The sequence below is a fragment of the Juglans regia genome, chromosome 4, assembly GCF_001411555.2.
Source record: "Juglans regia cultivar Chandler chromosome 4, Walnut 2.0, whole genome shotgun sequence".
NCBI classification, from domain to species: Eukaryota; Viridiplantae; Streptophyta; class Magnoliopsida; order Fagales; family Juglandaceae; genus Juglans; species Juglans regia.
Genome location: NC_049904.1, coordinates 9,487,813 through 9,514,106, shown reverse-complemented (window position 1 = coordinate 9,514,106; position 26,294 = coordinate 9,487,813). Strand labels below are relative to the sequence as shown.

Sequence of the window (26,294 nt, the reverse complement as noted above, 5' to 3'; positions counted from 1 at the left end):
TGAAAATACGTAACGGCCATGATTGAATGAAAGGGTATCAAATGAATGGGTAGATTGCAATGCCGTAAGTAGTACTGGTAGTGCAGCTAGTGCTGCCCCTGACTGAAAGGGATTCCCAACATGTGGCCACGGGCGGAATCTAGGTCTAAAGGAAGATTGCTAACCCTTACATACGGGGCGTAATAATGTATACCGACCAAAGAAAAGTGGAACATGAAAGTATAGTTATTTCTCAAAGATATTATGCATGAAAGTATTGTTATTTCTTAAAATGTTTATGCATGAAAGCATTGTCAGATTCTCAAAATGTTTATGTATGCATGTTCTCAAAAGAAAAATAATAGATGCCTAGTATGTTCATTGCTTAGTGTACTGCTTGCTGAGTATTAGACTTACTTTGTATTTATATTTTAAACGTCCAAGAAATGACGAAGAGGCTGGGGAGCAAGACATTACTACAGAGAGAGAGAGGCAGACGCTTAGTGTCTTCCTTATTGGTTCAACCTTGCATGGATGATGGGTTATGTTTATGTATAGAAGTTTTATGTTGGGATGGACTCTGAGAGTCTCTTATGGATGAACGTTTGAATAGAATGTCTATCAGATGTTCCCCTTTATTAGATTAGAAACGTAGAGTACACGTGTGTCATGTTCATGCTGATCGCATATTAATAGAAAGAAAAGAGAAATGAAGAAAAGGACAGGTATGTACGAAGCGATTCCACCATTTCCAAGGCAAGGTTGTTACAAAAATAATGCATGAAGGTGTAGTGGTGCGAGTGGGCTGCAAATAATCTCTAAGAGTGTGTGGTGTAGGTGCAGCCATGGTTTGTTCAATTTCAATGTCCTCACTTGTAGAAGAGACAAAAGAGTTATCTATCTATAAGCTGTGTATACTATTTCTGCGCTCGATGTAACTCTAAGCAACCTATTTGAACTGTCTATCAACCATGACATGAAACATCAATACAAATAGCATAAATAAGGTTCAAGCAACCGAGTAATAGATGATAAGTGAAATGTATAATCAAAGATAAAGATGCTGAGAGAAACAATTGAGATAAAACATTGAAGCAAACCATTTTCCTGATTATGCTGATTTACTGCCTTTACAACTTGAAGTGAATCTCTTTCAAATACTACCTTCTATAAATTGAGCTCTTTACACAACTTTGTAGTTGATATTAAACCTCTAGCTTCTGCCATGGTAGCTTGTGAGCAAAATTGTAATGGTTGCATGCACGAAGCAAATAGATCATCCTCATAATCTCTAACTACAATCCCAACTCCAATTCTATGCCCTCTTTCTCTTACTGCTACATCCCAATTGATTTTTATCCAATCTGTATCAGGAGGATTCCAATGAGTAGAGCCTATTTGATCCAAGCTGCCATAATGTCTCAAGTTGAGTTGTTTATTTTGCATCTGTTGCAAGTCATTGTAAGCCTGTGTTGCTCTCTTCATCAGAATTGAAGGGGTTAGAAAATTGTCTTCAAATATCATCTTGTTTCTTCTTGTCCACAAGATTCTGGAAATTTTTGCAAACAAACAAATTTCAGTTGTACGTAATATATGAAGCATATGCATAAAAATATCTCCAAGCTCTTCATGAGTGATTGTAGCTTTCTGCAATTTTTTGCTTCCTAACATCGATGCATCTTGTGCAGATGAACAAGTCCAAAGAATATGACCTGGGGTTTCTTCTGCTTGTTGATAGATTGGACATAAAGGTTCCTTTACAATCTTCCTCTTGCATAGATTTTGTTTAGTGGGTAAAGTATCATTACAAGCATGCCAAATAAACACTTTGACAGCATTTGTAGTTTGCATTTGTCATATTTGTTTCCATAATTCTTTATGTAGATACAAATATTTGGTTAGGAATAGGTGACTAAGTTGATAAGTTTGTATAGAATTAGGTGACTAAAATGATAGAATTTATCCTATCATTAAGTTGGTAATTTTTGATAAATGTAAATTATTTATTGACTTTATCTATAATAATATTAAGTTTATCTAAAAGGTACTAGAGGTTGTTTAGATAAGTCATAAGTGGGAAAATTGAGTCTCAAGGAATCTGCACTTATCCAAAGAAGAGGTTGATCTGAAATCTGTTATTGCATTGAAGAGTTATCGCGAAATGTCAGCATTCCGTCAGGAGACGACATTTCGCGACCGTCAGTAGAGTTTTACTGCAGATCAAATTCCTACCAGACTTATTCCGTCAGCAGAATCCTACTACAGATCAAACTCCTATCAGATTTGTTCCGTCAGCAAAATCCTACTGCAATTGGAATTGATTTTCATATTGTTTATTTAAGGGATCCTATTGGTTAGGATCAATAGAGATTCAGATCTATATATTTTCTAGAGCACTTTCTAGCGCATTGTTTGGTGAGAAAATTCATTAGTGAATTTTCATATTTGTGATCTCTCTTTGAGTGTGATTGTGCTTCGAGCTTGGAGAATCATCTGATTAGACTTTAGCCTTAGAGTTCTAGGAGGAAAGATAATATTTGAAGATCGCCAGAGGTTCTGGCTGCTACCGCTGTAGAAGACAAATGGGTCATTTGTCTGGGCAAGTAAGAGATTCAAGTTGCAAAGATTTTGTAATTGATTAGTACTTGTAATTGATTTTAAAATAATAAGATTGACTTTCCTGGGTTTGACTGCCTTGTAGGATTTTACTTTTAAAGAGTTTCCCTTCGATACCAACCTTAGTGTTATGCAATTTATTTATTTGATGTTATTGTTTAATTATTAAATTAATTGTATGCTTGAATACTAACCAATTTGTTGAGTGAATTGGTAGATATTTTCGCTGCATTACAGGGGTACTTGGGTAATTTCAATTGGTATCAGAGACAGGTTCACTCATTTGAGTGTGATCCATTCCCCTGTTGACTATGTCGCTACATGTCTCGCCACACTTTGATGAGGAAAACTAAGCATATTGAAAAGTTCGTATGAGGACTTGTCTCAAATTGTTGGATGAACGAGTGTGGTATTCTATTGAAAAAAGGCAGACAAAACCATCAAAAAGTATTGATGCTTGGACAAAAGATGAGATCAACAATTGTAATTGGAATAACAAGGGACTGAATGCTATATTCATGGCTGTATCTCCGGAAGAATTTAAGAGAATCTCCATGTGTGAGATTGCTAAAGAAGCATGAGACATCTTGGAGGTTACACACGAAGGAACAAAAATTATGAAAAACTCAAAATTACAATTGCTTACTTCAAAATTTGAAGAGATTAAGATGCTGGAAGATGAAAGTTTTAATGATTTTTATGCTAAGTTTAACGATATTGTTAATTCCAGGTTTAATCTCGGTGAGAAGGTGGAAGATTCAAGGGTCGTGAGAAAGATTTTGAGGTCTGTACCTGAAAGATTTCGGCTTAAGGTTATTGCCATTGAGGAAAGTAATGATTTAAATGCAATAAGGGTTGAAGAGCTGGTCAATTCCTTACAAACGTATGAATCCTTACTTCTTCAAACAAGAAAAGGTAAGTCCATTACTTTAAAAACAGTAAAAGAGGATAAAGATAATTTTTCTGATGAAGAAAATCTTAACAATGAGGATATAGATCTCATTGTAAGGAAATTTAGAAAATTCTTGTTTAATAAGAAAGCTAGTGGAAAACAAAAGCGAGATAAAGAATTTTTTGTAAAGAAAAATTATTATGAAAATTGGAATAAAGAAAAATTTGATAATAATAATAAAGTAAAATGCTATGAATATTCTGTTTATGACCACATAAGAATTGAATGTCCAAATTTCAAGAAAATGAAAGGAAAAACATTGAATGTCACATTTAGTGATAGTTCAGATTCTGAAAGTTCAAGCTCATCATCTGATGATAAAAAATCTTTTATCGTTTTTTCTTCTATTGTGAATTGTGAATGATTTTCCTGAAATTGCACTAACAAAATCTGAAAGTGGTTGTAATTACAGTGATTCGGATGTATCACTTGTTGATGCTGACTAAGAACTAAGTTTACAGAAAGCATACAATGATGTGTGAAGAAGTGGTCAAATTAAAGAAACTCAACAAGAAGCTGTACAATAAATTTACTACTGTAGAGAATGAGAAAAATAATCTCTCTGAGGCATTAAAAATTTCTAGTGTTGAAGTATCAATATTAAAATATCAAACGGTTGCACTTGAAAAAGAATTGGAAAAGTTTCAGGAGTGCAAGCAAAAAACAGCAACACAGAAATTAGAAGGGATGATGAGTTTTCAAAGATCTAGTTGCGATCGCACGGTTTGGGGTATATAACTTCCCAAGGTATGGAACTTAAAAGCTCATCATAAACTACCACTTCATCAAAAGGTATCATTTTTATGAAAGGAAATCAAGATGAGGAAGCTCCAAAGAAAGCCGTGTCTAAAACTCATGTTCTAAGAGCCTCACATGATAGATCAATGACAAATAAGCCCAACTAAGGTAAGTCCAAATGTAAGTTTATTCCTATTTGTCATTATTGTGGTATTCTTGGCCATATATGGCCATATTGTTTTAACTTGAATAAAATAACGAAAAATGGAGGTGAAAGAAAGTTAAAAAGGAAGGGAAAGACTCTAGAAAATCAAGTTAATAGATAAATCAACAAATCACCTTCCTAACTCTAAAGTTTGGTGAACTAGCAAAATTTTACTTTCACAATAAAGAAAAGATCATACAAAGTAGTGTTGATGAAAAGAATAGGCCAAATTTTTTTTTAAAAAAAAAGTGAGTTTTCAAAGAAGATGTCGTGTCACATTAATTGACAGGACCACTTGCATGCTCTTGCATTTCTTGCATTTCATTTTATTAGTCTAGGACATGCATTTTATTTTTCTATTTTAAATTAATGTTTCTATTTTCAGCTTTTAATAAGAAAAATAAAATAAAAAATTTTCTGGTTTGTTTCTAATTTTTTAAAAAGTGTATGCTTAATATGTCAAAGTTTTGAGCACATGTGTTCTCCCAAAATAAATTTTTGAACTTATGCATCTCTCTACTTTGTGCAGTTCACTTTGTGCATACTATCCCTTTGGGTCATCTTGACAAAGTTTATTTAAAAAGCACTATAAGAAACTTATGTGTATGCACCTTATAATTAAATTCCATATTTATTATTGAGATGCTCACTATAGAGGGAGTCCATGCCTTGAATTGACTAATACTAGTTGAACCTAATACAATAATAAAGAGATATTCCCTTACCAAACACAAATAGTTTATCCATATAGAAAAAGTCGGTATTATATCATTGCGAAAAAAGACAAACACCATACACGGATCTATCCCTTAAGTCTTTATAGAAAAAATCGTGGCTTAAATCATTATGGAACAAGATGAGCAACAAAAATTGACATGAAAGGGGTTGTGCAAACTAGTGTTTGGAGGTGATACTCATGTATCCAAGCTCTAGCATAAAGTTTGACTTTTGAGATAAGTAACAAACTCTTGAGAGCATTTATAAGAAAAAAATACTCATGAATAATGTTATCAAAAATATATTGAAGAGAAAAATAAATAAAAAGTTACTGCTGTATATAAGTTTGCTCACTCACACACTCACATGAACATTGACATTGAAGATATTATAATGTGTGAACATCCATAGTGATTGTTGCAAATAAGAGAGTTTACTCTATTGAAATTATTTTGTGCATGATACTATGCTTGAACTAAGATGCATCTAGGCTTGTTATTTGCCTTATGGTTTATACATAATTAAAAAGAAAAAAAAAAGATTATTTTTATGTTTAGTATTTTTTATTATTATTTTCCTTTTATGAAAAATGAGTAAAGTAATAAAAATATAAAATATTCTTGGATTTTGGTTGGGTTGAGTAGACATATACATATATGATTATTTGGATCTATATTATGCATGTATTGAGGTTGATTTTTGGTGGGTTATGGGATTATTAATGTAGGTTTTAAACTAATGTCCACCAAGTGTTTGTTTTTATGTCTCAACCAAGCTACTTCATTCATTTTGTCATGATTTTACTTGCATTCATGCTCATACATCAGGTGCATTTAATCCATGAAAAGTTAAGACACATGAGAGTTGTTCATCATGTCTTTTTTAGTGTCTTCATCTCGGCTCACATAAGTGGTATTTATTTTCTTATGAGTCTTGTCAAATTAATGACAAAAAGGGGGAGATTTAAATGTACTGTTGAGAGGGAGTTAAAAAGTCTTTGCGCTAAAAGATCTTTTGTGAAGGGGGAGTAAAAAGTGAGGGGGAGTAGCAATAGAAGATTAAGGGGGAGCAGCACCAGTAAAGTAGTGCAACTAAAATTCGTTTGTGGCTAATGATTAATTTTAATATTTTGTGAAATATGGTTTAATTCAGTTCCAAATCTAATTTCATTGATTTTCAAGTGAATGCTTTGAACTGAACTTTTAATATTAGTTAATGATGCTTCACGAGATCTTGGTCTACCAGTTGTTTTTGTCTCAGGTACACTTTATATTCGTCAAATTGGTTTTATCACCAATCCACCAAAGGGGGAAATTGTAGATGTAAGACATTCCTCAAGTTAACTTTGTCACCAATCCGCCAAATGGAGAGATTGTAGATGTAAAAGTTTAGCTAAGACTAGGTAACTAAGTTGATAAGTTTGTATAGGATTAGGTGACTAAAATGATAGAGTTTATCCTATCATTAAGTTGGTAATTTTGGATGAATGTAAATTATTTATTGACTTTATCTATAACAATATTAAGTTTATCTATGAGGTATTAGAGGTTGTTTAGATAAGTCACAAGTGGAAAACTCGAGTCTCAAGAAATCTGCATTTATCCAGAGAAGAGATTGATCTAAAATCTGTTACTGCAATGAAGAGTTATCACGAAATGTCAGTATTTCATCAGGAGATGACTTCACGAACGACAACAAAGTTCTACTGCAGATCAAATTCCTACCAGACTCATTCCATCAATAGACTCCTACTACAGATTAAACTTCTATTAGATTTGTTCCATCAGTAGAATCCTACTAGAATTGGAATTAATTTTCAGATTATTTATTCAAGGGATCTTATTGGTTAGGATCAGTATAAATTTAGATCTACATATTTTCTAGAGCATTTTCTAGTGAATTGTTTGGTGAGAAAATTTCTCAGTGAATTTTTATATTTGTGATCTCTCTTTGAGTGTGATCGTGCTTCGAGTGTAGATGATCGTGTGATTGGACTTCAGTTTTAGTTTTTTTTTTTTTTTTTTAATCTTTTACACGATTTAGGTTCTCCATTTTTAGTTGTTTTGTTTCAGTGTAGAATGTTGACCTGCTCAAGAAAAAAAAAAAATCGTACAAAACATGGGCCCCTTTAGCGAACCATTGGTCTTGGCTCATTTGCTCAAGCTTGATCCATAAAGGAATGCTATAGCTGGTAGCTATCGTAATTTGCTTTTGAGAAATCGTTGAATTTGGACCTATTTTAGTTGTCGTTCTATATTCACCCTTCAGGTGTAAGGTTTGAATTTGGGTGTAAACAATTTATAGGGACCCTTGGACTGAGAGAACTACAACGAAAAATGGAGAACCTAAATCGTGTAAAAGATTAAAAAAAAAAAAAAAAAAAAAAAAAAAAAAAAAAAAGATGCAAATCATTACTACCATGAAGATGTAAATCAGGTAACCTTAGACAATTTTCCAATAATTGACGGGAAAAACAAACCTGACAACTCTTTCGAGTCCCCAGTTCAACTAAAAAAATAAAAGATAACAATTATAAGTTTGGCTACATCTTGCTCTGCTGCTTTTCGATGTGAAAATGTGTTGGGAGAAGTATAAGTTTTAAATTGCGGTGCATGTTGAGACCCCTCATTAGCAGTGCAATACAATGGTAGCGAAATTGCAGACCGTTGAGCGTATTCTTGCTAACCTGTGTTTTACAATTTTTCTATACTCCCAGGCTGTCTGGCTATAATCCCTCCCTTTGATGCTTATTTGTAATCATTCTACACATCATGGGGATGTTCGTATCGTGCCATATCTAGTTGCGTAGTTTATTTCTTTCAATGTCAATACAGCCTAGTGAAGATGCTTGTATTGCTTATTTCTATTGAATTACCTTTCTCTCATTAGCCATTGAATACCCTGAATATCTTCCTTGCCATTCTTGTTCTGTGCATAAAGTAATGTAGTTCTTTTATACCTTTTTGGGTTGCTGAATTGTAAGTTAACTTCTTGTGAGATTTTGCAGGATGCCGATTGCTACCTTGCCAGTGAATCAAGCCCCATCGTGTTCAGTTGCCCAGTAAACAAAATAACTTGCGTCTTACTGTGTATGTATTTAGTTAGATCTTTTTTTTGGATCTTTTTTTTTTTTTTGGATCTGTATTACTTCTTCGCTACCTTGTCAGTGTTGTCGCATCAAGTGGTTGCTTTAAGTCCTCAACAGAACCCGAAGATTCTGCTCTTTTAGCTATTTGTTCTTTTTATTTTTTTGCCTTCTATTGTTTTGTTCCAGACTCGAGAGGGAGTAAAAAAATAATTTATTAAACTTCTCCAGCGTTGCAACTCGAGATATGCATTTCTTTTCCATAATTTCCTCTGAGACCGACTAACAAGCGGGAACTTATGTTTTTATATTGACTATCTTCTTGAATTATTTATTCCTTTATTTGGTATGATTGCAACTTGCTAGCAGGCTCATGCTGTAGTTCGGTTTTCTCAGAGGAAAAATAAATGGGTAACTTATGTTATTCAAGAAGAATTCTTCTTTTTCGAGTTCGTGTTTCATTTTTGTAGAAGGAAGTCGTCGAAGGAATTGGTAATATCTGTTTCGTATCTTCTTTACAGAGAATATCTTTAGGCATCTGCATATTCCACGACCTAGTACTAGGGAGCGGCCTTGGCAATTGTTTGACAGTGTTTTCACAGGAGATATTATTGTGCCAGATTCGGAATCCGCTTATCTTACCATATCTGGACCTCTTCTCCGCTGGCAATTCTCCAAATCATACCATCTTTAGCAGTATTGATTACTGAACTGATGCTTTTTAGTATAAGAAGGTCTGAACCAGGCTTTTGCCTGCAAAATAGAGCTGCTCACCAGAGTTAGGGTACGCTTTATTTTTCTTTTAATTTATTTATTTTTTTCTGTGGTTTAGGGTTCGCTTATTTAAGTCATCTCGTCTGGTCTGTACTCAGTCACTGCTTCTCTCTCTCTCTCTCTCTCTCTCTCATGGCTGCAATCCGGCCCGTTATAATGGGCGAACCGAGTTTGAGTCCTTTTCCTCAGCATCAGGTTTCGGCTCCGGATACGACCCCTGTTCCTTTTCCGGTTCAGCCTTTGCCTCCATCTGCAGTGTCGTCCACTTCTTCTGGTGAGTTAGAGACGATGATACTCCCAGTAACAGTTTTGGGTTTTATATTTCTCTTAAGCGGTCTAAAGCGATGAAATATGTGAGCTTTGATTAAATTTTTTTGTTGCTTCTCTATCCCAAATATTCGTGAACTTGTTATTTTTCTGTTTGCAAATTGATGTCCTACATTTTTTCTCAACGATCAAATCGCCCGCTTTCTCTATCTTTCAGTAGGGATTGAGAAAATTGTATTGTTTAAAAGATTAATGCGCTTGTGTTTTTTAATTCTTTAGATTCCTCCGTCAAATATTAGGAGAAAGAGAGGGGTAATCTAAATTTGTTTTCTTTTTATAATTTTAATATTTTAAAATCTCCTTCATTTTTTGTGTGCTTAACTTTCCCATATTGTTGATGTAGTTGCTTCTTTTAAAAAAGAATTGTTAGATAAAAATATGCATGTTTATTAAGCAGTTTTCCATCTGGTAGACTCTGGGTTAAGAAAGAATTAATTTTTCGAATTTGCGATAAGATCTTTAAGTGGGAGGGACCGTGGAGAGTAATGTTGTTGCATTTGTGCTAGCTCGTTACGATTTATGTATATATTGTCGTACACTCAATGAAATGAGCAAGATCATGTAGTTTGTTGATGGTGTCTTTGTTTTTCTTGTACAAGTTGCTATCTAAATAGTGTGCTAATTTACCTCTATTTTTCTGTATATTAAGCAATTTGTGTGACTTTGGAACTGTCTTTATTATCATATGATTCTCGAAAATGTCAAAATGGTTTGTGTAATTATTGTTTAATCCATTTTTGTTATTGCTGCATTTGTGTGAGTTTATATTTAAGATTATTTTTATATGATGAGCCATTATATATTGTTGAATTTGCGACACTGACAGAGGTAAAGAAGTAATCTCTAAAAGCTATGTGGGTCATGTTTTGTTTAGGCATTTCAGAACAGTTGATGCACAAGAACCGTTTGCAGGAATACACTCAAAAGTCTGCAATTTTACGATAATTGTACTGCTCTGCTAATGAGGGGTCTCAACATGCACCATTTAGGTCGACTATGACTGTGGACGGGAAATTTATACTTCTCCCAACACGTTTTCACATCGAAAAGCAGCTGTGCAAGATGGTAGCCAAACTTGCACTCGAAAACATATTACAAAAGATAAAGAATGAAGGTTGCCCTCTCATTCATCAGGTTTGTTGCTTCAAGATTGTTTATTTTTGACTTTGGGCATATGCAACTCTTCTTTTTTCTATTTATCCGGAGGGTTCATATGACTTTTTTAGCATCTTATAATTGTTATCTTTTATTTTTTAGTTGAACTTGGGTGAAGTATATGTTTTCCCGTCCACAGTCACAGTCAACCTAAATTGCGGTGCATGTTGAGACCCCACATTAGCAGTGCAATACAATGGAAGCGAAGTTGCAGACCGTTGAGCGTATTCCAGCTAACCTGTGTTTTACAATTTTTCTATACTCCCTGGCTGTCTGGCTATAATCCCTCCCTTTGATACTTATTTGTAATCATTCTACACATCATGGGGATGTTCGTATCATGCCATATCTAGTTGCGTAGTTTATTTCTTTCAATGTCAATACAGCCTAGTGAAGATGCTTGTATTGCTTATTTCTATTGAATTACCTTTCTCTCATTAGCCATTGAATACCCTGAATATCTTCCTTGCCATTCTTGTTCTGTGCATAAAGTAATGTAGTTCTTTTATACCTTTTTGGGTTGCTGAATTGTAAGTTAACTTCTTGTGAGATTTTGCAGGATGCCGATTGCTACCTTGCCAGTGAATCAAGCCCCATCGTGTTCAGTAGCCCAGTAAACAAAATAACTTGCGTCTTACTGTATATGTATTTCGTTTGGGGTGAAAAAAAAGCCTTTCATATAGGATTTTGTTGGACATTATAAAACCTCCTTGTTTTGCACTCCTTAGTTAGATCTTTTATTTGATTTATTTTTTTTTTTTCCTGATCTGTGTAACTTCTTCGCTACCTTGTCAGTGTTGCCGCATCAAGTGGTTGCTTATAAGTCCTCAACAGAACTGTGACTTGAGTTTACAGTCTTCAGTGTATAAGCAAGTATTCCGACTAGGCCTTATGACCCGAAGATTCTGCTCTTTACCAATTTGTTCTTTTTATTTTTTTGCGCTGCCAATATTGTCTGCCATCTTAGTTTTTACTGTGTTCAATTAACTATTTGATGGTTACTTTGTAGGATACGGTATTTTGCAAGTCTATCTTTCATGAATTTGCTGTCAAGATGAATCTGGAAATGCCTACTTATAACACTATTCAACCACAAGGGCTGCTTCCAGTTTTCATATCTTCTTTGGTTTTCAATGGTGTAATGTACACCGGTGAAGCTGGAATAAACAAGAAAGAAGCTGAACAATTGGCAGCTCGTGCCGTTATTCTATTGATATTGGGTATATTTTAATGAGTTTTTATTTTTTTGTGCTTATGCCAAGCATTTTTTTTTTTTATGGTATGGCTAAGTTGTGGAAGATGCAATCAGGTAATTTTGGGTCAAGAACCATTCTTTCGGAGATAATCAAGTCTAAAGGCAAACTCTATGCTGCACTGCATGGAGCGAAGAGCCCATGCTCTCACATGACCTCCTTTATAACGCAGACACATTTAACCACGCTGCATTTTCTATGAATGGCTTTCAGACTTAGATTATCTCATCTTCCAGAGAGAAAAATAATCTAAGAACAACTAGACACATTCATTGATCAATCCTAAATTTGTAACTCTAGAAAAAAATTATTTGTATTATTTTAAGGTGTGCAATTTCTATACAATTTTTTTTAAAAAAAAGTACAGTATCCGTGGAATCTGTATGAAAAGACTTTTTTTTTTTTTTAATTTACAAAATGACTATATTGGAGTTGGACATATCGAAATTATATATAACATTACTCACGTGCCAATGACACGCCATTTTAAGAGATCAGAGTTCTACTTTGGAGGACTTTTAAGAGGAAATGAATGTTATTCTACAAATGAAGAGTTAACTTCATCAATTATCAAAAACATTCATTTTATGCACAATATATAACTATAACCATGAAAGTACATGGACAAGCCATCCAAACATATGACAGAATTATATTACTTCCGCCAGATGGAATTTGGATACAAATCAAATCAGATATTATCTTCTTTATTTTTGCCGTGACTGTGCACTATTTCTTTTTTTTCCTAATTAAGTAACAAACTCGATTTCTAAGTGACCCAAATGAAACATATATATCCTTACGGACATAAGGACAGGCATACCTCCACAAATTTTATTTCTAAGTGACCCAAATGAAACAGATATATCCATACGGACATAAGGACAGGCATACCTCCACAAATTTTAGTTTGAAATCCAAATTTTCAAAGCGTTGAGTCACTTCATACTCCTCACGAAGATATGCATGTATTTGAGCATACTTGACATCCCTCCGAGCAATTTCTGATCTGAATAATAAAAGAACCAAACAAATATGAAGAGGCTGCAAGAAGCAAACTTGAACCAAATTCATGTACCCAAAAGGCTGTAAAAAAAATATCAGGGAATTATGAAAGTTATACTCAAACATGTTCAAAAGTAACCAACTTTAATGAACCGATTTTCAGGTTATCTGATCTTTGTAAAGCCAAATCATAGTAGATTTACAGAGTTCTCACTTTATTTGGTGCCTAGCTTTGGAAGCCAGGGAAGAAGTTGTAATGACTCCAGAGTCATGAAACAGCTTTGTTCAAGCTTAATGAGCCCAACCGAAGCCTGGAGGCAACATGAATGAGAAGAAACAGCTTTATTCAAGCTTCATGAGCCGAACTAACTTTAAACAAGCATATTTAGCATAATGAGATGAGGTAGGGTAGGCTCAAGTCTTTACTTAACCTGATTTCAATTTCGGAGTAACTTGGATTCATTTAAGTTCACAACTTGACCCAAGCATGGGGTTTTGTTGGACTGTAATTTCTCCTTGTTAAATGTAAACTCAACCAACATCATATATAGTGAGCTTAATCTGCAGGAGTGATGGAGCCAAGTAGAGGCATTAGTTATTGTTGGTGAAATACATAATAATATAATAAAAATTACAATTAAATTAAAAATAAAATGAAGTCAGTTTGGACTGAGATACGGAAATATTGCTCTTTTTAAGGAGATTCAAGCCTTCTGTCATGTACAAAATCTCAAATTATCCGATGTTGTAAAACTCCTCTTGAATTGACTCCTCCAAAATACAACAGCCCAACTGATTGTCATATAGCCTAAATTAATTCTGTACAAATAGTTGAATCCAAAACTCCACAAAAAGAAACACTTATCTTTTATTTAGAATCTCTCGAACACACAAAAACTATCAAATGAAATAGTATAAATTTTTTATGTAGCGCATCTGACTGATAACCAAAGCACCTATTTAAGGCTAGTAAAACTTGCTAATAATTACAGTCAAACGGCTCATAAAGTAACCGAAAAATTAAACTCTGCATAAGTTAACGCACAAAATAATGATTTGAAACGGCTAAGCCTTAAAACATAATTATCAATCAAACGTTGAAAATATTGCAAAGATGGATTTCTCAAATTGGAGTTATTTTTCCGTCAGTTAAAAAAATGATAACGTATATACATGAGTTAAAGTTATAGTTGGAAAACTAGCACCTTAATAGCCATAAATGCAATGCATGCCTACTAAATGAAAACGTACGACATTAAATCAATCAAAATTATTACAAACAGTTTTCAAGATAATTACAAAGATATATTAATATAAGAAAATCTGCAACGGCATGCAAATAAAAATCTATGTTAATGCTTTAGTCCAAACGTTGCAATTTAAAAAAAAAAAACAATCGTTACAAAATAAATTTTTATTAAAATGTAACAACAGCTATTAATGCCTAGAATAGTAAAAGTGAGATCATCCACTATGCGGTATTCATTAACTACTTAAACACATAACCAGCAACATTCTGTCGCATGGAATGAGACAAAAAAACAATCGCAATGGCATTACCCCTCAAGAATACCAACTTTTAGAATAGGTTTGGGAGGTGAGATGAGAATTTTATATTTTATTTTGAAGTTTAAAATATTAAGTTTTAATATTATTATTATTTTGAAATTTGAAAAAGGTGTATTGAGATTTAAAAAAGTTGAATTGTTTATTATATTTTGTATGGAGATTTAAAAAAAGTGTAATGATGAGATGATATGAGATTAGATGAGAATTTTGTATTTTGTTTTATGCCCCAAACCTGCCTCGCACAAGCTAGAATTGAATTAGCCTTCCCAACAAGCTGAAGGAGCTTCTTCTTATCCTTTGTAAAAGTTCCGGTTTCCTCCATTCCACGATTTATGTCTGCAAATTCTTGTACCATACCATCAACCTGTGCACGCGCGGGTGTGTGTGTGTGTGTGAGAGAGAGAGAGAGAGAAGGGGGGGGGGTGTTAAGGTCATTGAAGTTTAACTTGGTTTCGATCAAAACTCCTTGAAAAATATTATGATGTTTTAAGCAACATAAGCCATGGTTCCATGGCACAATGAAAATCAATAGACATCTTAAATGCTTATATTCTAACTGTTCAAGCCTATAGAATCTGAAATGCACCAAAAGTGGTTTAAAAGCAAGAAACCAAGTAATTTCTACTCCACTCAACAACTTGCAGAATAAATACAAACTTGGAAATCCTACCAAGAAATTACCTGTGAATCGAAATAATCCAAAGCTATATACTTTGGCCAAGCACACTTTCTATAATGAGGACACCATCAATGTCCAATGTTTTGAGAGCAATATGGTCTGGACCTCCCCGCATATCCTCAACCAGTGATGATTTCTCTTTTACAGCATAGTCTAGAGCAAAGACACAGAGAGCCATAGGTAAGTACACAATTGTTCACGTGGTAAGTAGAAATGTATTTATAAAGCTATGGGGGAAATTTCCATTGACCAACACGGAGATGAAGCTAATGGACTCAACAAACTACAAGATAGCAAAGAACAAAATCACATAGCTACAGAACTATTTCATACTTAATGACAGTGGAGAGCAGCTATTGGGAACAAAAATAGATGAACCTAAATACAGCGCTCATTTGGATAAAAGATTTGTGCTGTTAAAAAAACTTAATCCCACTCTTAAAGAATTTGACCATCTTTCCTCATCTCAGGAAGCAATCCAGAAGCATGTCTTCGAACTATGTCCAGGTAAGTTTTAGCTTCATGATCCTCAATATTAAACAGAATAGCAGATCCATATTGAAAGACAATCATGTAATGGCAGCAGCCCAGGTCCCTCTTGACTCCAAAGACCTACATCCAAAGTCTTGTGTAATTAAAAGCAATTTTAAACCAATCATGTTGCTATTCATAACGATTGTGATTAAAGCTTTGAAAGATTCTCTTTATTAAACTCCAAGTAAGACCATAGTAAGAATTCGAACCAAGTAAAAGGATAAAATTGTTTCTTTATAATCTTATAGTATTTTCTGTAGAGAAATCATAATATCTAAGGGCAATATAATCTTAGGACGAAAAGTGTCTGGTCCAAATTTATGTTGTTTCAGACTGCAAACATGAGTCACTCCTGATTTTTTAATTTTGATAAGAAATTCAAAAGCAAATTTCCCATTTGGTTCTTAAAATGGTGGAACCAATTTGGTCCCATTCCTGATGTTTTTCCTATACAACTTCAGAAATCTATTAAATGTTTTGCTAATGCAATTGTTTCAAAATTGGATTATCAGGATGCCAAATTTCCTTACTCCCTCCATTTCTGCAAAAGGTATAAGGTCCATTGGATTCTAAAATGGAGTTATGAGAGAAATGGTAACTTGTTGGTTCGTTGCTGCTTTGTCAAATGGTGGGATAGATATCCCCATACACAAGACATTATTGTTCACATTACCAGCGATTTCCGCTACTCCAAATCTGAAAAATACTGAGGAATTTCCTGTTATTGTTCATCAATGAACATCGCCTCGATACCCACTGATCTAAGCGACCACTACTACTGAGAACACTAAATAGAGGGAAAAAGCTAATGCTTCCTCTTCTGCAACTATTAAATCTGATAAATCCTCAAAGTCTAAAAAGAATAATGTTCTTGAAGGGCTTAATAAAAAGGATTTGATTTATTTGTTAAAGAAGTCCCTTGAAAATGATAATTCTGATAACAAATCGGAAGTATCATCCGAAGCTTCAGTTGCTGACGCATACAACAATATATTTGGACATGATTCAGAAGATACCCCAAGGTTATTTGAAGATGAATGATTCGTTGGCACAAACCGACTAGAACTGTGGAAGGCTACCATTGTAAAGACTGATTAACCTCCTCACTTGATTCGACATTGGCAAACTCCAACTGCCAGATTCCTGCTATTTTTACTATTCACTTTATTGCTCTAATAATTGTAATTGGTGCCCCCTTCATCTATAAAAGGAAAACCTTGCTTCAGAAGAAGACATCACTTTTATTTAGGATTCATTTTCTTCCGAATACCTTCTTCTCCTCTCTCCCTTTCATACTATCCGGATTTCTCTTGAAAATCCTTATGCCTTTTTGAATTTTCCTTGTAAGTTATTTCACCATAAATAAATATTGTCACTATTTCTAAACTGCTTTAAATTTATTTTCATTATTACTAATTTCAGTTATCTGGTTCTGCATTACTTTCACTACTTCCAGTTATCTGGTCTTGCTTTCAATTTATTTTCATTATTCTAAGTTCCAATTATCCGGTCTTGCTTTCAATTTATTTTCATTATTCTAAGTTCCAATTATCCGGTCTTGCACTTCTATTTTCACTACATCCATTTATTTGGTCCCTATTTCTTCTTCTCTTACTATTGTTTATCTCATTCCGCTTCCTTCATGGTATATTAAATATATATATATTTATATATATATATATATATCCTTTGTTTGCAGGAGAAAAGCAGCCCTCCAACTAGCATCAAACACGTAATAAGAAGGAGAATTAACACAATGAGTAGTACTACGGGTCAGCCCACTGTAGGGGTGCACACTTTGCACACCCTGCGTGGCTGCACTGTTTATTTGTTTTTTTTTTTTTATTTCAAGAATACCTGAAAATCAATTTTCATCTACTATTTTCTTCTACCCCAATTCATTCAAATTTCCCACGCGCGAAAAAGCTCATCCCTCGCCAGCATCGCGTCATTCCTCTGCCCACCGCCACCGGTGAAGCCACCTCTCTGTCCAGCGACCCCGAGCGACGTTCCTCCGTCTGCACAACGCCGCCACTCCCCAGGAGATTATTGAACGGAGCAAACCAGAGAGAATCCCGCGAAGACCCCCCTCATCCCTCGCCAAGCAACCCGCATCGCGTTTCTTCATTTCTATCTGCAGACTGCAGGCATTTCATTTCAAATCTTTGTTTGGGAGCCCCTCTGCCCAGAGAAGTAGGTAACTTTGCAGTTCCCAATTTCTCTTAAGATCGATTTATTTGTCTATTGCTTGTGTACTCTTTGTTATGGTGCAACCACTGGAGCTCTAGACAAGCAATCCCTTTTGCTCCAAACCATATGTATAGAGACCTCAAATACCAACCCCACTAGCCCTCTTTCAACTGCGATTTCCAAAGATTTCAGTTTCTTCTGAATCCAAGGCTCACTTGTCTCCTGGAAGATCTCCATGAAAAGGATAGGGTCTTGATTCCCCAAGATAGAAAGGGGTTTTAAGGGGAGGTTGTTGATTTTATTTGAGTGAGATTTGTCTTACTAGTATGATATAGAACTTGGCTTGTTTGTTGCAGAGGGGGAAAGATGAATTGGGCTGTGTAGGTTCTTGTTTTTGTGTCCCTAAGTTGAGGAGGATAATGAAAGTTTTTAGAAAGGAGTTTTATGGGTTTGAATTCTGGGGAGATAATATTGTATGAGGTTGAGTGAAGTTATACAAGGGTCAAAACAATGGGTTTTAACTCTGCTATTTCTATTATATTGCATAAAGGCTTTAAGATATATATATATATAACACTTGCGAAAAAAATTATGTTTTTCATTTTTGGTGAGTCGTTAATGGCGCAAGAATACTGAAGTGATTTATGTAAGTTTTAAGATTATGATGGGTCAATATGTTGAAGTGGTGATTGAGTCCAAATGTTTCATCTTGTCAAAACTTAGAGAGGGTGGTGTGCGAGTAACAGAGAGAAGTTGGAAAACAGGGTACTCGGTGGAGCTGGGGTACTCTTCAATTCAGTGGCTTGTGAAGGTACTGGAGGAGTGCTTAAGCAAGGGGAAGAAGGAGGTTTATTCGGCAACACGGAATGGATTCTCCAGTATTATAGCACAACGATGTGTTAACAGGAGAGAGAGATTTCTTGAAATATCAGAGTACAATCAGGGAGGGAGGAGAAATGTCATCTGTATTCCTGAGGGTGAAAACGGAGGGGGATGGAGGAAGATGAGGGAGAAGCTGAGAGAGAAAGGTATGGATGGCTCAAAAAGGGATGGTGTGCATGGAGGAGGGGGGCGGAGCCTCGGTAGTGGGGCACTGAGACATAAAGATTGGTCGTATAAGGAGGCTTTGGCCGTGAATATTAACCAGCGGTAGGGTGGTGCGAACTTGCGCGATGGCGGTAGGAATCTGCTTGAAGAAGGTGCGAGAGCTGCAGGTAGAGGACAACGGCCATGGCAGAGGGAAGGAACGCTTCATCCAAATTGTGTGTCGTGCCATGCTTTGTGTCAGGAGACGTGGGAAGTTAGAAAGGATTTGGCGGAAATGCAGGGACAGCTGCGTTCACTGCAGAGGGATGTGGCTGTAATAGTGAAGTTTACTGGGTCTTTTAAGGCTATGGAGGAGTTGGGGGTGTTAAAAGGGAAAGAGAAGGATCATGGGCCGGGTTTCACTCAGAACAAGGCCTAGCAGAAAACAAAAAAAGGAAAGGGCTGGGCTGTGTGGAGAAAAAAGAGTGGGCCGGCGCGGCCCAAAACCATTCTTAGCAGCCCGCCCGTATTCACTCGGGCTGATGGGGCAGGGCCTTCTAGGCCTTCTGGACAGCAGCTTGTTGGGCCTAGGCCGGCCCAGCCCAGGAATCTTACAGGAATCAGGTCTGAGCAACCCGTATCGTCTTCGAGCCCTAGCAAACTTCCACCCGAGCTGAGCAGCCTCGGGTTTGTGCCGGATAGTCAACCGACGGTGCTGGGTCAGCCGACGGTTACACAGACAGTGCCGACGGTGGCAGAGGATGTCGCCGATGAAGCGACGCCGGTGTTCTGTGCGCAACAGGCACTGGTGGGTTTCGAGGATCGTCTTTCTCTGCCACACGTGGGACAGAAACTGCCGATGAAGGGAGGTGGGGGGTTCTCAACTCCGGTGGACCTCTCTGTGAGACATTTGGAGGAGCTTGAGGTGGATGAGGAGGAGAATGATTCGGATGATTTGATGCACTCCGTGGAGGATGAACTTTTCATCCCTGAGGCTTGCGGTTTTGATGAGCTTTCGGTAGGGGGTAGTTTTCAGGATAACAGAGTGGGGAATCCAATCCCATTGAACTATTATTTTCCAGACCAAGTCTCAGATTGGGTAATACACAAAGCAAAGGAAATTCAAAATGTGGTAGGGATAGCTTGTGATGGGTTTGAGGAGCAGTTCATAGCTTTGTTAACTGCTATGGAAGCTGGTCACCGCCAAAATAAGAAGGGGGAATCGAAGAAAAGCAGGGAATTGAAAAGATTGATGTGGTCGATGAATTTGGAAGGTGGTTCGAATAGGAATAGGGCAAAAGGGAAGGGGCTGAATATTTCTCAATGAAGCCCAAGATTGTTTCTTGGAATGTTCGGGGCCTCAATGTGGTAAAGAAACATCTTCAGATTAGACATTTAATTTGTGAGTGGAAAGCGGACATTGTGTGCTTACAGGAGACAAAACTGAAAATGATTAGCAGGAAGATTGTGAGGAGTTTATGGAGCAACATATATGTAGACTGGGTTTATTTGGCCTCTTCAGGGGCATCGGGAGGAATGGTGGTGATGTGGGACAAGAGAGTGGTGGAGAAAGTGGAGGAATATATAGGGAGATATTTGATAGCTTGCACATTTAAATGTGTTTCAGATGGTTTTTCGTGGGCATTTGCAGGCGTGTATGAGCCTAATCTAGATTCAAACAGAAGCATGTTGTGGGATGAGCTTGTAGGGGTGTATAGTTGGTGGGAGCTCCCTTGGTGCATTGGAGGGGATTTCAATGTGGTTCGTTTTCAAAGTGAATGTTCTGGAAGTAGAAGATTGAGACCAACAAGTTTGGAGTTCTCGGAGTGTATTTTTGACTTGAATTTGATCGACCTTCCACTTGTTGGGGGTGTAGCAACTTGGTCAAATAATCAGACTTGGTGAAGTTTGGACCGTTTCTTAATTTCACCCGAATTGGAAAGTCATTTTCCTGATATCTGGCAAACACGTTTGGCACGCCTAGCATCAGATCATTGGCCAATTTTGCTTGATTGTGGAGGCATTTGTAGCGGTAAAAGGTATTTTAAGTTTGAGAATATGTGGTTGAAGTCTGAAGGTTTCGTGGATAGGGTCAAACAATGGTGGAGTTCGTATCATCTTGAAGGTACACCTAGCTACATTTTTGCAAGTAAATTGAAAGAGTTAAAAAGAGATCTAAAGGTGTGGAACCAACATACTTTCGGAAATGTAGAAGATAATAAAAATACCAAGTGGGAGGAAATACAGGAGTTAGAAAGACTCCAAGAAGGGAGACCACTTACTGAGGAGGAACAAGTACATAAAACTATGCTGGTTGCAGATCTTGAGAGAATAATTCTACAAGAAGAGATGTCGTGGCGCCAGAAATCAAGAGCCCTTTGGCTAAAGGAAGGGGATCGGAGCACAAAGTTCTTCCATAAAATTGCAAATTCTCATAGAAGAAATAATGGCATTGAGATGCTGAAAATTGAGAGGGTCGAGTGTAGAGAAGAAGAAGCAATAAAAGACCATGTGGTAAATTTCTTTGGTGAGCTTCTTACTGAACAGGTGGGGTGGAGGCCTACTTTGAATGGATTGGTTTTTGGTACTATAGAGTTGGAGGAAGTCGAAAGGATGGAAAGGGCTTTCGAAGAGGAAGAGGTCTACGATGTAATAAAGAAAATGGCTAAAGATAAGGCACCCGGTCCTGATGGTTTCTCCATGGGTTTTTACCAAGAATGTTGGGAGGTGATAAAGGGGGATCTCATGAAGGTGTTTCAGGAGCTTTTCTCGATTGGCAAATTTGAGAAAAGCCTCAACACCACTTTCCTTGCTTTAATCCCTAAAAAGGTAGGGGCTTCTGAGATTTCCGATTTTTGGCCTATTACTCTAGTGCATGGTACGTACAAGATCATTGCTAAAGTACTCGCTAACCGTCTGAGTGGGGTTTTGGGACAGATCGTTACTAAGCCCCAAAATGCCTTTGTGAAGGGTAGACAAATACTTGATGCTGCTCTAATTGCTAATGAATGTCTGGACAGTCGTGTGAAGACTGGTAGCCCAGGGCTTATGTGCAAGTTAGATATGGAGAAGGCATATGATCATGTTAATTGGGATTTCCTTCTATATCTACTGGGTAGGTGCAGATTTGGAGAAAAATGGAGGTCATGGATCAGATGGTGTATTTCCACGGCAAGATTCTCTGTGTTAATCAACGGCAGTCCAGAGGGTTTCTTCCCGAGCTCTCGTGGCTTGAGACAAGGGGATCCATTATCTCCATTACTTTTTGTTATTGTTATAGAGGCACTAAGCAGGATGATCTCAGCCTTAGTGAATAATGGTTATATGAGTGGTTTTCAGATTGGATCGCCGAGTAGGGGTACCACTACCATCTCACATTTACTGTTTGCAGATGATATGCTTATTATGTGTGATGCCGAGTTAGATTAGTTGAGGGCTGTGAGGGCATTGCTGCTTTGTTTTGAAGCAGTGTCTGGTTTAAAAGTGAATTATGATAAATCTGAGTTGGTGCCTATTGGAGAAGTTCAAAATTTGAGGGTATTGGCTGGTACACTGGGTTGTAAGATAGGGTCTCTCCCTATGAACTATTTGGGATTACCTTTGGGTATCGCCTCGAGGGCGCTTTCTATTTGGGATACTGTGATTGAAAAAGTAGAGAGAAGATTAGCAGGTTGGAAGAGAATGTATTTGTCAATAGGGGGCAGGATCACGCTTATTAAAAGTACGCTTTCTAATCTACCCACTTACTTCTTATCCTTATTCCTTATACCGGCTAGTGTAGCAGGACGTCTTGAGAAGATAAAAAGAGACTTTCTGTGGGGGGGTCTAGGTGAAGAGTTCAAATTCCATTTAGTCAAGTGGAAAATTGTATGTCGTCCTATCTCCAATGGTGGTTTGGGTATTAGAAATTTGAGGATGTTCAATCGGGCACTACTTGGCAAATGGTTGTGGCGGTATATCAAGGAACCGGATGCCTTATGGAAGATTGTGATTGAGAACAAATACGGTGGTCTCGAGGGGGGTTGGTGTACTAGAGATGTTCGAGGGGCCGCTGGAAAGGGACTATAGAAACACATTAGAAGAGGATGGGTGGTTTTCCATCAACATACAAGATTGCAATTGGATACAGGTTCAAAGATCAGATTTTGGAAGGATGTTTGGTGTACCAACAGTACTCTACAAGACAGGTTTCCTACACTTTTCGTAATTGCAAATGCTAAAGATGCCATGGTGGCGGAGGTAATGGAAGTTGTAGGTAGAAACATCCATTGGAATATCAATTTCTTTAGGGCAGCACATGACTGGGAGATGGGGAGTTTTATAGATTTTTATAGTCTTTTATACTCTTGTCGCCCAAATACCCAACATACAGATGATTTGTGGTGGAGTCCAACAAGGAAAGGGGTCTTCACTGTTAGTTCCTTTTACAAGGTACTCACACAAGTTCCTGACAGACAATTTCCATGGAGAAAGCTCTGGTGCAATAAGGCTCCTCTCAAAGCTTCTTTCTTTGTGTGGACAGCGGCTCTGGGGAAGATTCTTACTACGGATAATCTGAGAAAAAGAAGCATAATTATAACAGACTGGTGTTGTATGTGTAAAAGAGGGGGTGAATCGGTGGATCATTTACTTTTACATTGCGAGGTAGCAGGACTATTTGGGATGCGGTGTTTAACAGAATAGATCTAGCATGGGTTATGCCAGAAAATGTGATGGATGCTTTGGCCTGTTGGACCTCAATTCGAGGAGTGAGACAGATTAAAGCGGTCTGGAAGATGATTCCAAACTGTATTATGTGGTGCTTATGGCAGGAGCGCAATGAGAGGATTTTTGAAGGCAAAGAGAGATCAATAGCGGAGCTAAAAATGTTATTTTTTAGGACCCTTTGTACTTGGGCTCATGTTGTGGACTTTAATGGCATGAAATTTCATGAGTTTCTAGTTTCTAATGTTCCCACCTAGTTAGGATGGGAGCAGTAGAACTTTTCTTTGTAATTGACACTTGTGTGGATGAATATATACTTATTTTACTTATCAAAAAAAAAAGATATATATATATATATATATATATATAAGACCAGCTTCATAGCAGAGAGAAATCCCATAGAATTCGGGACTTAGGACACCTTGCATTACACATCAACATTTCTGTTATAAGGAATCTATCTAATTCTGTTATAAAGAATCTATCTAGAGTTTTCTATGGTGTAGTATTCCTGCATTTCTGATTTGCATTTGAGCTTGTCCTTCTAGAAGCATCTCCTTGGTTCTACATATGCAATGAAAAAGAAAGGACGAAGAAAAACGGCAAGATGGTAAATGGATACATAGTAAAGCAACATGTATATAAAGATAATTAAATATTTGGAGACGTGGATTTAAGCTTTGTGACACCTAGCATGTGTACTACTTGTCTCTCTATATATATTTTCCCCGAGATTTGTATATAGCTTAATGTGTCATAACTGTATTAGAAGGATGTGCAAAGAAAAAAGTGTGAGGGTAAGAATTAGGTAAGAACTAAATTGAATAATCCCTGCTTCATGGATGATATAGTATTTACAATCTGAATGACTTGCTGTTTGGATTTACCTTTCCCTTCATTGAGTTTTTTCCTTCACAAGAGAACTTACTTTAACATCAGTCTTACTCTTATTAAACTTCTTTCCTCTATATCATCTTTTGAATGATATTGCTACTGCAGAACAAGACATAATATGTTAACTATGGCACATTGTTTAACATAGATTCATGACCCATGACATATTAATAACTACTATTGTAGGATTCCCATATAAGAGAAATCAAAACCTCCGGTCTTTCTGTTGAGGATGTGGAATAAAAAAGCGAGCATTGGTGTGTAATTGGATCAAACTTCACAAAAAATAGTGGGTTTATTATTTCAAACATGTAAATTTGACATTTTCAACATGTATGTAAAATTGAATGAAGAGACGGTTTTACAAATATAAGAACAACTTAAGCCTACTAATCATAACATTTAATTTTTATGCAGTGGAATACTTCTTTTATCAATCATTTACTGGAAGACATATTAGTTTCGCAAGATTATATATATAGATATAAATGAACCTTCATAAGAAAAACGTCCAAATAGATGTTTTGGTATTCATGAGTTCAATTTTTGCAAGTTTTTTGAGGTATCGTTTTCCTTCATTTCTTTAGGTATATATATTTATTTTCATTTCTTGGGTTGAGAAGTTCTGGACTTCAAAAAAACTCTAGATAGATTCTTTATAACAGACTAAGATAGATTCCTTATAACAGAAATGTTGAGGTGTAGTATTCTTGCATTTCTGATTTGCATTTGAGCTGGCTCTTCTAGAAGCATCTCCTTGGTTCTGATCTAAGGCAAAGGAAATCACTGCATTAACAATTTAGTTTCATTCATTTTTGGTTCTAATAATTTATTCATCTGGTATTTTCCATTTAAATTTAATGCTAATGCCAGTTTTGGCTGATACAATGCATTGTAGGGACTACACCACTAGAGATGTTATTGCAACAAGGGTCATAACAGAGGAAACACTTCTTAATTATCATTATTTCCACTGTAGCATTTCACTTACTATCTGCATCTAAATGCCTTGTTTCTCAATTGCAGAGATCCCCTGTGGTGGGCATGTTTGGCGCGACATTTGGTGTGGGGATTCTCCTCTTAAGATTGTCTTTCCAAATCTTTTCAGTATTGCTAAAGATTACAGAATTATGAGAGGACCGGTTTTGATTTCTTTATTTACAAAATCTTTACAAAATTTAAAGCTGAAGAGGGCCAGACGAGGACAAATAATTTTTTCTTATATCATCAAATTTTATACATTAGATGATGCAATGAACGAAGTGTATGCTTCATGAACCATTAGTTGTGATAATTCTCAATGTTATGGGAAAATAAATTATGAATGCCCACTTTTGGGAAGTTTTTATCTTCTAGAGGTTAGAGCATTACCTGGATGATGACCAGGTTGATAGAAAAAAGTGCAATCTTTTATTTTCAACTTTGATTCTTGATGGCCAAGGTTACTGGTGGCACATTAATAAATCTATCTTAGTCTGAAATCTCTCTCTCTCGGTGAGCATTGCACGGCGAAAGTAGGCTGAGTCTTGTTGGGGTTGGGTTTAATTCTTAACTAGAATTATGTTTTAAAGCGGGTTGGGCAGGTTGCATTTTTTCAGAAACTGTTTTATTGATTTTAAGTGGGTTGTTTTCCTTAAGTGGGGCTGAGCTGAAATTTAAGTTAGGCCAAAGTTTTATTTGAATAAATATGAGCCCATTGACTTATTTTTACAGAAAATATTTAAGGGATTTAAAGTATATTTTAAAATATACTATTAAGCCTATTATTTTAGTTAATATTTCCATTGTCTATTTGGTTGGATTTTAATAAAACTATTATGTTGTTAACTGAATATTTATTTAATTATATCTCTATGGTATGATTTTAAGTAATTAGAATGTTACGGAACGTT

General features: G+C 36.2%; 1 protein-coding gene and 2 pseudogenes across 1 annotated transcript; 2 read left to right on the top strand and 1 right to left on the bottom strand.

Annotated features, from left to right (window-relative positions):
- The first annotated feature begins 9,009 nt into the window (after window positions 1-9,009).
- LOC108997656 lies at window positions 9,010-12,003 on the top strand (annotated as a pseudogene).
- Window positions 12,004-12,264: 261 nt separating this feature from the next.
- Window positions 12,265-18,015, bottom strand: LOC108997657 (annotated as a pseudogene).
- Window positions 18,016-20,862: 2,847 nt separating this feature from the next.
- LOC108997658 lies at window positions 20,863-22,233 on the top strand. The gene is made up of 3 exons (XM_018974017.1): window positions 20,863-21,531; window positions 21,634-21,876; window positions 22,144-22,233. The coding sequence occupies exons 1-3, from the start codon at window positions 20,863-20,865 to the stop codon at window positions 22,231-22,233; spliced, it is 1,002 nt and encodes a 333-aa protein (XP_018829562.1).
- The last annotated feature ends 4,061 nt before the right edge of the window (window positions 22,234-26,294 follow it).

Excerpts from the sequence above, each read along its gene's own strand:
- LOC108997658 (XM_018974017.1), top strand. The coding sequence starts at position 20,863 with ATGTGGTTGAAGTCTGAAGGTTTCGTGGATAGGGTCAAACAATGGTGG. Across the intron at positions 21,532-21,633 it reads TTTACCAAGAATGTTGGGAG|GTAGGGGCTTCTGAGATTTC; the intron begins GTGATAAAGGGG and ends ATCCCTAAAAAG. Across the intron at positions 21,877-22,143 it reads GCAAGTTAGATATGGAGAAG|ATTGGATCGCCGAGTAGGGG; the intron begins GCATATGATCAT and ends AGTGGTTTTCAG.